This window comes from Daucus carota, chromosome 7 (genome assembly GCF_001625215.2).
Source record: "Daucus carota subsp. sativus chromosome 7, DH1 v3.0, whole genome shotgun sequence".
Taxonomy (NCBI): domain Eukaryota; kingdom Viridiplantae; phylum Streptophyta; class Magnoliopsida; order Apiales; family Apiaceae; genus Daucus; species Daucus carota.
Window position 1 is genome coordinate 33,153,448 of NC_030387.2, and position 12,008 is coordinate 33,165,455.

A 12,008-nucleotide genomic window follows, 5' to 3' on the forward strand; every position below is an offset into this window, starting at 1 on the left:
AGTCGGGCAGTCTATGTTGCTTTATTTGTTATCGGTCCTGTTGGACCAGGGGTGAGAAGTGAGAATCGTTTCGTTTCGTATACTTTTGTTTCGTGTTTTTTTTTAAAAAAATTTTATATATTTAAAGATGTAATCCGTTTTCGTGTATTTAATTTAAATTCCGCATCTGTTCCGAAATATTTTGTGTATTCCTTGGTTACATTTCATGTGCACTATATATAAAATATTAATATGATTTTAATCAAAAATAGTTTTAATTTGTATGTTTCTTTTATAGTTTTACTAAATATAAATAATATATTTATACTTACATACGATTCCATAAAAATTTGTTAATGTATCTATAATATATTATATATATAAATATGTATTTTTTACAAATTATATATGTAATATATTATATAATACAAACTATGTACATATATATTTTGTGTACTTTCATATTGTATTTCATGTGCCAACAGAAAACACATATCTGATACGAAATCCATCGTATAATTTGGTGTTTATGTATGTTCATATTTCGTGTATCGAAATTTGAAATTCATATCAATTTTTTTTCGTGTTACCGTGCTAGCTGTCAAATTGTCAGGCCTAGTTACAAGTATGATTAAGAAAAATATTACACTCTCTTGCCATTTCCGATCCGTTTGCATTTACTTGAACCCGATTCTTTTTTATTTGAATTCGGTTTCGAATCATTTTTTCAAACCCGAAAGAGTTTCGATCTACATTTGGATCTTACGCATCACCGAACCGAAATCCAAAATTCAAAATATCCAATAACATATACACATGTATAATGCATCATAATTCATATCATGAATTATTAAACAAGTTAATATCTTATATAGTTTTATAACAATAATATATATATATATTATTTATATAATTAAATGTAATGTTTATATGCGGTAAGTTGGATAAATTGTTGATAATTAATTTAATATATTTTTATGCTAATATTGAATTGTATAAATACGTAGAGTACTAATATTTTTTAATTAAACACATATATATGTCGAAGTGTTCACATTCTTGACCTACATTTAAGAAAGTCAAAACTTCACTGCACCATCTGTTTGTTCGCTACTATTTTTGTATAATTAACATTCAGAAAAAGTGTTACCTATCATATATTACAATAATATAGATTTATTTATTTTTAATTAATTATTATTGTAAGATCTAAATCAAAATCTGATAAGATCTGACACATCGGATTTGAACATTTATTTTTGATATCTAAACCCAAACCCAAACCAGAATATGACAAATTGAATATTAAATATTATAAAATTTCAACTGATCCGACCATGATCATGATTAGAAAACTTCTGCCTGAAAAATAAGCACACCTTTTTGGCTTTTTCAATCTCAGTAAATGGGGGCCCATAACTCTCCTCCCAATATTGTGATTTTTGAAGAGCCGACAACTCGACGATCGACTCGATCAACATTTGCATATATAGTCTGCTTAATCATCAACATAATTTTATGACTTTTGGTCTAAATCATCAATATACTTATATAAAGAAGAAGCGAGAGGCGTGTAGGTGGTGCCTCTCACATCGCTCCATTCTATTTTTCTAATTTTCTGAAATTTTTAGATGAAAAATATTAAAAATTAGAATTACCTTTTTTAGTTTCCGATATATTAGAAGCAAGTTTCAGAATCTGATTTTGTTTCAGATTATTTATGGAATATAGCAGCTTGAAAGTTTTAATCTGATTTTGTTTCAGATTATTGGGCGTGTAGGTGGCGCATCTCACATCGCTCCATTCTATTTTTCTAATTTTCTGGAATTTTTGGATTTGGATGAAAAATATCAAAAACTAGTTGAGAAGCCGCGCGTTGCGACGGCTTATAAAAATTATATTAATAATTCAATATTAATATTTGTAGAATAAAATAATTCTGTGGTTGTCTATAAAAACTATATTAACGTTTCAAAATTAATATTTGTAGGATAAAATAAATTTTATATTATAGAAATCTTGATGTAATATCAATACTAATATATAAAATTGCAAAATTGGACTATAATTCATGGTGAAAAAATGAAAATAAATTTATACAGGTAATTAACAATTTGAAGTACGACGAATCTTAATTTTATTTGTGTTTTTTTAAAAAGTAATCATGTTCTTACATTGTCACCTTCAGCCAATTTTTTTGGATTGTTGTGCACAAAAACATCAACTTAAATCCATGAGGTTGTAGTATTGAGAGAGAGGATGTTGTGTTTAGATGATCCAAAACCTTACAATCTATAGGGGTATTTATAGGTGCAAAGAGACTTGTGTGCTACTCTTTCCCATAATTAAATAATTTGAAACAAAATCATATTAAAACTTTCAAGCTACTATATTCCGTAAATAATCTGAAACAAAATCAGATTCTGAAACTTGCTTCTAATATACTCGAAACTAAAAAAAGTAGTTCTAATTTTTGATATTTTTCATCCAAAAATTCCAGAAATTAGAAAAATAGAACGGAGCGATATGAGAGGCGTCACCTATACGCCCCTCGCTTCTCCACCATATTTTCCAGTATACAAAGTAAATCATATAAAAATTAACAACAAAAAACATGTCCAATGAACAAAACAAATATTATAAAAAAAAAAACCAACAAACATACATCACCAATAGTTAATTTATTGATATCATCCATCAATATCATGTCAAGACTATATTCTTTTCTCCTGTTTCAATTTGTCGACTCCCACATAGCGATCTATAACTATCTTTGCTTGCAACAACCTTTATTTTTTTAATACTATATAAACAACTTTCACTTATCGTTGCAGAAGAACGGCACCATCGAGTTAGAAATCAAGCAGAACTATCACCAAAGAGAGGTAGAGTTGTGGTATTGAGAGATAGGAGGTTGTGGTTAGATGATCTAAAACTCTACAATATATAGGGGTATTTATAGGTGCAGAGAGACTTGTGTGCTACTCTTTCCCATAATTAAATAATCTGAAACAAAATCAGATTAAATTTTTCAAACTACTATATTCCATAAATAAACTGAAACAAAATCAGATTCTGAAACTTGCTTCTAATATATCCGAAACTAAAAAAGGTAGTTCTAATTATTGATATATTCCATAAATAAACTGAAACAAAATCAGATTCTGAAACTTGCTTCTAATATACCCGAAACTAAATAAGGCAGCTTGAAAGTTTTAATCTGATTTTGTTTCAGATTATTGGGCGTGTAGGTGGCGCATCTCACATCGCTCCATTCTATTTTTCTAATTTTCTGGAATTTTTGGATTTGGATGAAAAATATCAAAAACTAGTTGAGAAGCCGCGCGTTGCGACGGCTTATAAAAATTATATTAATAATTCAATATTAATATTTGTAGAATAAAATAATTCTGTGGTTGTCTATAAAAACTATATTAACGTTTCAAAATTAATATTTGTAGGATAAAATAAATTTTATATTATAAAAATCTTGATGTAATATCAATACTAATACATAAAATTGCAAAATTGGACTATAATTCATGGTGAAAAAATGAAAATAAATTTATACAGGTAATTAACAATTTGAAGTACGACGAATCTTAATTTTATTTGTGTTTTTTTAAAAAGTAATCATGTTCTTACATTGTCACCTTCAGCCAATTTTTTTGGATTGTTGTGCACAAAAACATCAACTTAAATCCATGAGGTTGTAGTATTGAGAGAGAGGATGTTGTGTTTAGATGATCCAAAACCTTACAATCTATAGGGGTATTTATAGGTGCAAAGAGACTTGTGTGCTACTCTTTCCCATAATTAAATAATTTGAAACAAAATCATATTAAAACTTTCAAGCTACTATATTCCGTAAATAATCTGAAACAAAATCAGATTCTGAAACTTGCTTCTAATATACTCGAAACTAAAAAAAGTAGTTCTAATTTTTGATATTTTTCATCCAAAAATTCCAGAAATTAGAAAAATAGAACGGAGCGATATGAGAGGCGTCACCTATACGCCCCTCGCTTCTCCACCATATTTTCCAGTATACAAAGTAAATCATATAAAAATTAACAACAAAAAACATGTCCAATGAACAAAACAAATATTATAAAAAAAAAACCAACAAACATACATCACCAATAGTTAATTTATTGATATCATCCATCAATATCATGTCAAGACTATATTCTTTTCCCCTGTTTCAATTTGTCGACTCCCACATAGCGATCTATAACTATCTTTGCTTGCAACAACCTTTATTTTTTTAATACTATATAAACAACTTTCACTTATCGTTGCAGAAGAACGGCACCATCGAGTTAGAAATCAAGCAGAACTATCACCAAAGAGAGGTAGAGTTGTGGTATTGAGAGATAGGAGGTTGTGGTTAGATGATCTAAAACTCTACAATATATAGGGGTATTTATAGGTGCAGAGAGACTTGTGTGCTACTCTTTCCCATAATTAAATAATCTGAAACAAAATCAGATTAAATTTTTCAAACTACTATATTCCATAAATAAACTGAAACAAAATCAGATTCTGAAACTTGCTTCTAATATATCCGAAACTAAAAAAGGTAGTTCTAATTATTGATATATTCCATAAATAAACTGAAACAAAATCAGATTCTGAAACTTGCTTCTAATATACCCGAAACTAAATAAGGTAGTTCTAACTTTTGATATTTTTCATCCAAAAATTCCAGAAAATTAGAAAAATAGAACAGAGCGATGTGAGAGGCGCCACCTACACGCCCCTCGCTTCTCCTTTATATAAGTATATTGATGATTAGAACTACCTTTTTTAATTTCTGATATATTAGAAGCAAGTTTCATAATCTAATTTTGTTTCAGATTATTTATGGAATATAGCAGCTTGAAAGTTTTAATCTGATTTTGTTTCAGATTATTGGGCATGTAGGTGGCGCATCTCACATCGCTCCATTCTATTTTTCTAATTTTCTGGAATTTTTGGATGAAAAATATCAAAAATTAGAACTACCTTTTTTAGTTTCATATATATTAGAAGCAAGTTTCAGAATCTGATTTTTCAGATTATTTATGGAATATAGCAGCCTGAAAGTTTTAATCTGATTTTATTTCAGATTATTTAATTATGGAAAAAAGTAGCGCACAAGTCTATCTCCACCTATAAATACCCTATAGGTTATAGGGTTTTAGATCATCTAAACACAACCTACTCCCTCTCAATACTACAACCCTACCTCTATCCGATGATAGTTCTCTTGCTCGATTTCTAACTCAGTGGTGTCGTTCTTCTGCGACGATAAGTGAAGGCTGTTTATACGATATTAAAAAACAAATTGTTGCAAGCTAGATTATTTAATTATGGAAAATTGTAGCGCACAAGTCTCTCTGCACCTATAAATACCTCTATAGGCTGTAGGGTTTTGGATCATCTAAACACAACCTACTTTCTCAATACCACAATCCTTCCTCTCTTCGGTGATAGTTCTCTTGCTCGATTTCTAATTCGGTGGTGCCGTTCTTCTGCCACGATAAGTGAAGACTGTTTATACGGTATTAAAAAAATAAATAAAGGTTGCTGCAAGTAAAGGTAGTTATAGACCACTATGTGGGAGGGAGTCGACAAATCCAAACACGGGAGAAGAATATAGTCTTGACATGATATTGATGAATGATATCAATAAATTAATTATTAATGATGTATGTTTGTTGGTATTCTTTTATAATATTTGTTTTCATTGAACATGTTTTTTGTTGTTAATTTTTATATGATTTACTTTGCACACAGGAAAAAATTATTCATGCATTATCTGTTTGCTCCGTGTAAGCAACTTTTAAGTGAAGATTTTTAAAAAAATAAGGGTTGTTACAAGTAAGGGAAGTTATAGACCGCTATCTCACGAATTTAAGTTAGATGTTTTTGTGCACAATCAATCCAAAAAAATTGGAGGAATGTGACAATGTAAGAACATGATTACTTAAAAAAAAAAACACAAATAAAATTAAGATCCGGCGTGCTTTAAATCGTTAATTACTTGTAGAAATTTATTTTCATTTTTTCAACATGAATTATAATCCAATTTTACAATTTTATATATTAGTATTGGTATTACATCAAGATTTTTATAATATAAAATTTATTTATCCTACAAATATTAATATTGAATCATTAATATAATTTTTATAGGCCGCCGCAACGCACGGTTTCTCAACTAGTTTATTAAAAGTCTATATACTATACTTCGTATCATAATACATACATCGTGTTCTTTGATCTGATCATTTCTACAGGACTACAAAGTCTACAAGAATACAAACTAAAACAAAAGTTGTAGGGGCCAGCTCCATATCAATATCTAACCCTGGTTACATTTCATCAAACATTGCGGAGAATTAAAATAAATAAATGGAACCAGTCGTGACCCGACACGTGTGCATCTATTTTAAGGTTAATGACGACGTTATGATCAGTGATTCTCAACACAAAAACAAAACCTACATTAATACAGTACCCAACAAGGACAAAGCCAGACCACCTCACGCGCCATCCTCTCACGTAATCCTCGTATCTTCTCCTGACCCTTGTCTACTATGGCACGTAAGTTCCACGACAGCCTTAAATTCAGTCTGGTAAGGATCTGAAATGGTTAAAAGAAGATCAAGAGGGCGTTGAAAGTGGAAATAACACCAACCCTAAGTTGTGGACTCCAGTGCATTCTCTTATCCTAGGGTTATTATTGAGATTCCATCTTTAAAAAAATAAAAATGCAACCAGAACAAGCAAGATGAACTACAAGATAAAGTAACCCAGAACACAAAAAGCAATCAATCTCTCTCTCTCTCTCTCTCTCTCTCTCTCTCTCTCCCCCTCCCTCTCTCTCTCGTGTTTACTTTTATATCTCTCTCTCGTGTTTACTTTTATCTCTCTCTAGGGTTTGGAACCAGGTTCCTTTATTAGTGTCTTACATCCATTTGGTCATATATAGATAGAATAATAAACATAGATTTGGAGATATATAATTGATCAGGGAGTGGAAGGATGGGAAGGGGAAGAGTGGAGTTGAAGAGGATAGAGAACAAAATAAACAGACAAGTAACATTTGCAAAGAGAAGGAACGGACTGTTGAAGAAAGCATATGAGCTCTCTGTGCTTTGTGATGCTGAGGTTGCTCTCATCATCTTCTCTAACCGTGGCAAGCTCTACGAGTTTTGCAGCACTTCCAAGTATACTTTCCTTTTTACATTTCTTCTCTTTCTCTTTTTCCTCATCTCCATTTAATTAATTCTCTTCTCACCTTATTTAGGTTTAATCTTTTTATATTTTACATTGGTTTTTGCACCACTTAATTCATTTTGTGGGGATGAAATTAAGGTTTTTTGATGTGTGAATCTTGTGTTATAAAGCATGTACTTTTAGATCTTACAAATGATTTCTTTATTATATTTCAACTTGCATCTTTATATTGGTTCTTGAACAAACCATAAATATATATGTGCAAATGAGGATAAAGTTGTAGCTAAAATTTCAGATCTATATTGGGATCAACTCTATATAAATAGATGTTCTTTGTAAATGGAGTCAAGCCATTTATTTCTGCTTTCCCTGCTCCCCTTTGCACTTTCCCTAATTTTAATATATACATATATATAGCTGGTCACCTATTATAAAGTTTTTAAGTTTCTACCCAGATCCAATTGTACAAAATGATATTTTGGTACAATCATTCAACTTTGGTTTGAGAAGTGCAAGTTTGTCTTCAAAAGCTTTGCTGCAACAAATGTAAATACTAGTTCTGGTTGATATAAAAGCTTTCAACTTGATTTAGCAAAAAAAAAAAAAACACTTTAATTTGTTGTCTATTATATTGTTCATGATTTGTTACTAGCTAGTATGATTTATTTGTTGTTAATAAATGTATACAATACCACAGTATATGGTTGAATTTATAGGAGGTTCAATCAGGACCTAGCTAGTTGATTTCACTGATAAGCATGCAACCAATATATAACTGACATATATCCAATGCTGATCCTCCACTAGTGCATACCTACAAGGATTCTCTTTGAGCAGATGGTCAAATTAAATTAATATATTGAACTTTTTAACCTATTTTCAATGGGTTTCATGATGATAAAGGACTTCTTATTTTTGACATAAAAAGAAATAGGAAGAAATGAACTGCTTATGCACACTGTCTCTCACAAACATTTAAGTTTTTCTCAACGCACATACTTCTGAGTGTTAAATTGCAGCACTACTAGCTATTAAAATGTTCATATATAGAGAAAGATGTAACTGTATTACTGTAGCAGAGCCATTGAATCTCTCTTATTATTTATCAACAAAGTGGTTCATGGAAAAGCAGTGTCAAAGTATCCCATGGATATTAACCACTCAAAACCATTCAACTCCTTTACTTTGATTCTATGGCTAGTTTTGGTATAGCTGTAATAATACATCATTCTGTTTACGCATGGTTCCCAGGTGCAAGTTAACTAGCTTTCTGTATGCCTAAAGATCTTAGAACTGGATGCTCATTTAGATCTTGTAAATTGTTCTCCACTCCTGTCCTGATATCTTTATGCAAGATGATTTATCTCTTCTTTAAGTTTCAAAATGGAATATGAGATATTTTATACCAGATAATTTGTACAGTATTTGTGACCAGAGGTTGAGGGTTCGAGTATTAGTGCATATTGCATCGGTGACTAGAGGTTGAGGATTGATCAAAATTCTCTATATATTGTTATATATGTTTGTGTGTTCATCATGAGAACTATTTGCTCCTTTTAGAGCATCAAGATTGCAAGTAATGGATTGATATATGGTATTTATTAGTTCGTATATGTTATAATTTTATTTACCGAAGTACAGATCATATTCATATTCCTGTTCCTTACCATCAACTACTAACTAAGCAATTCTTCTTTGTTGACCAAAACCCAGCATGCTTAAGACACTTGAAAGGTACCAAAACTGCAGCCATGGGACACTGGAAGTTAACCGGACAGCCAAAGATTTAGAGGTAGATTATTTTAATGTGGTTTGTCACTGGAATTTATTATTCATCACATAGAGTATCTGGATATGCACTTGTTGAAAATACAACAGGACAACAGGGTCAGCAATTAGGCTTGCTTGCAGATGTATCTGTCAATGCAACCAGTTATGCACTTCGTTTTGTACTACTCTTAGATTGTTAAACTCAATTTGTTCCTAATCTCTTGCATGAATTACTTCTTGTTATGTTCTTAGCAAAACAGCTACAGGGAATACCTAAAACTCAAAGGCAAATACGACTCCCTACAACAATATCAGAGGTACTTATTATATAATTTGCCATCACATTTAGTTACATATGTGTGTGTGAGATACGAAGTTAGTTTATCTAGCTTTACTCTTCTTTGTAGTTGCTTGAATTTTCAATCTTGTATAATTATTTTGTTTCCGTTGATTAGTATGTTGTCTCACTTTGAGTTTAAAATGTTAAATGTTGTAGGCACCTTCTTGGGGAAGACCTAGGGCCTCTAAATATAAAAGATCTCGAGCATCTGGAATTACAACTAGACGAATCCTTGATGCATATTAGGTCTACCAAGGTAAAGAAACTCAATAATAGGGTGTGCCTCAACTTCTCTGTAGCAAACTTTTATTGCATTCGTTAGCACTAATACAATATATTGAACGGCAAATAGTTATCATATATCATAATTGTTTCTCTTCCCATGGATAGCATTGTACATATGCCGTAAATGTTGTCCTTTTGATCTCAATGATGATGGTACTTTCTAATTTGCAAGCAAAAAGCTAAGATTTGTTTTGACTCTTCTGAACTGCTTTACAGACTCAGAATATGCTTGACCAGCTTTCTGAACTTCAAAATAAGGTATTTAATACTTCTACTTGCTATTTCAATCTTCAATCTTGTAAGCTTTTGAACTTAAATTAAATAATGTTTTAACTGCAGGAAAGAATTTTGCTTGAGACTAACACCGCTTTGGAGGAAAAGGTACCTGCAGGAGTACTTCATTTCTATGCAACTTATGTGTGAATAATCAATTTTCAAAGTTTTTCATTATACATACACATATAAGAAAGTAAATTGTGCAGGAGGAACCAGGTGGATTATATAATCATAATTTTCTAAATTTTTTTTTTATATAATAAATTGAATTTGATCAATAACTCTAGGACAAACAAAACTGAAATAGTGATTTATATAAATGGCACGGAATAGAGTGAAAATGTAAAAAACTCTTTTACTCTTATAGAGTTGTCTACATAGTCTACCTTCCAAATACTGTATAATATATTTTAAGATATATTTTCTCCGTCCCTCTCATTTTATTTTTAATTTTTTTTGCTGACAGGCATTTTAAGGTGTATATGTTTCATAATTTCTTATTATTATTTTTTATAACTATTTAGACATTAAATTGTTATTGAAAAAAATAATAATTTATGAAATTATGTTTTATAGTATTTTAAAATGCATGTTAAGTTCTCGCTGGGGGAGTATAGACAGCTACCTACATTTGAAAATTTTGGCATATTTTAGGAGTTGGTAGTACTGTAGATATAGGAAATCATGGCCTATAATTTTCCAGCATGATGGTTTGAGTTGGTATTTAGAAGAGAGAATCCCTAAAAAGACAAAAATATAGGTAAAGGATATTGTGAGCAGAAGATACTCTTGCTTAGACATGCAATTTTTGAATAGCAGTTAATAAATTGATGAGGGGAAAGTGGTATTCACGATTAACTGTACACACTATATTGACATGATCAAAATGTACTCCAAAATTTTCGAGCACCTTGCATTTATCAGTTACAGTTGTCTGGACTTTATATCTTCTTTAACAAGCTGATCCAGTAGAATATTACATCCACAACTGCACACCAGAACGATAAATATATTCCTGTTTGCAACTGATTTTCGGTTTTGCAGCTAAAACTTCAGAGTACTGATCTCCTTATCGGTCCAAAATTTTGTTTTGCAGCTGCGTGAATATCACTCAGAGACTCAGTTACGACAATTATGGCCAGGCGGTGAAGTAAGTGCCTCGTACGGGCAGCAGCAGCACCACCAGCACCAACAACAGCAGGGGCAGTCTCAGGGATTTTTTCAGCCACTGAACTGCAATTCTACATTGCAAATCGGGTAATACGTCCTTTCTTAACCTATAATCAAAATCACCCCAGCCTTTTTTCGGTGCTACTCCCTCCGTCCATTTGGATTGTTAACACGACACGCATTTAAGACGTACATAATATATAGTTCCATAATTATTTCTTTTAAAATTTCCTTTTTCTGATTAAAAAATTGAACATTAAATTTTTCAGAAAAAAAAGAGTTAAAATAATGAATGAAACTATACTATATAGGAGTCTTAAAATATATCTCTCAAAAATGTTAACAATCCAAAGAGATCGGAGAGTGTAATGTATACATGTTCATTTATCTAATTGCATCAATTTGTTTCTAAGAAAATGTGGATGTATTCAGGTATAATGCTGTAGGTTCTGATCAGATGAATGGAACTAATGGCCAAAATGTGAACGGACTAGTTCCAGATTGGATGCTTTAAATATCAAGTGTGATCTTCTGTGTGATCTGAGATTCTATATATATATATTTGATAAGCAACCAAACTGGCATGCACCATTTTGTACCATGCTATATATTGTAATTAGGTATGTTTTGTGATAGCAAAAAGATTAAACAAGAGGCAGCAATGACTGGCTTATGTAGCATGGGCTTATGAGAGAAGTCACCAGATTGCTCGGTTCTTTGCTAAATACCTTCATATAACAATTGCATGCATAAGATTTGACTTAATCTATCACATATATCTAAATTCGAGCATCTGTAATTGTGTTACGATACTATTTTTATTTTAGTCGGCTCTCTGAGTAGCATGCGTCCCTTGGTAGAGCGTTAGAATGGATCATATATATCTAAATTCTGAGCATCTGTAATTGTATTTCTATATATTATTTTTCAAATTTCTTTTCTTTTTTCTTTCGACAAAATC

At 31.0% G+C, this 12,008-nt stretch overlaps 1 protein-coding gene across 1 annotated transcript; it reads left to right on the plus strand.

Annotated features, from left to right (window-relative positions):
* Window positions 1-6,741: 6,741 nt before the first annotated feature.
* On the plus strand, window positions 6,742-11,817 carry LOC108194187 (agamous-like MADS-box protein MADS2). Its single transcript, XM_017361103.2, has 8 exons — window positions 6,742-7,196; window positions 8,920-8,998; window positions 9,229-9,293; window positions 9,473-9,572; window positions 9,818-9,859; window positions 9,941-9,982; window positions 10,974-11,134; window positions 11,480-11,817. Exons 1-8 carry the CDS (start codon window positions 7,012-7,014, stop codon window positions 11,559-11,561), a joined length of 756 nt encoding a protein of 251 aa, XP_017216592.1. The 5' UTR covers window positions 6,742-7,011; the 3' UTR covers window positions 11,562-11,817.
* Window positions 11,818-12,008: the final 191 nt, after the last annotated feature.

Bases quoted from the DNA above. Each gene is read 5' to 3' on its own strand.
- LOC108194187 (XM_017361103.2), top strand. From the start codon at position 7,012: ATGGGAAGGGGAAGAGTGGAGTTGAAGAGGATAGAGAACAAAATAAAC. The intron at 9,860-9,940 runs GTATTTAATACT...TTTTAACTGCAG, and splicing joins TTTCTGAACTTCAAAATAAG to GAAAGAATTTTGCTTGAGAC. The intron at 9,983-10,973 runs GTACCTGCAGGA...TTTGTTTTGCAG, and splicing joins ACACCGCTTTGGAGGAAAAG to CTGCGTGAATATCACTCAGA.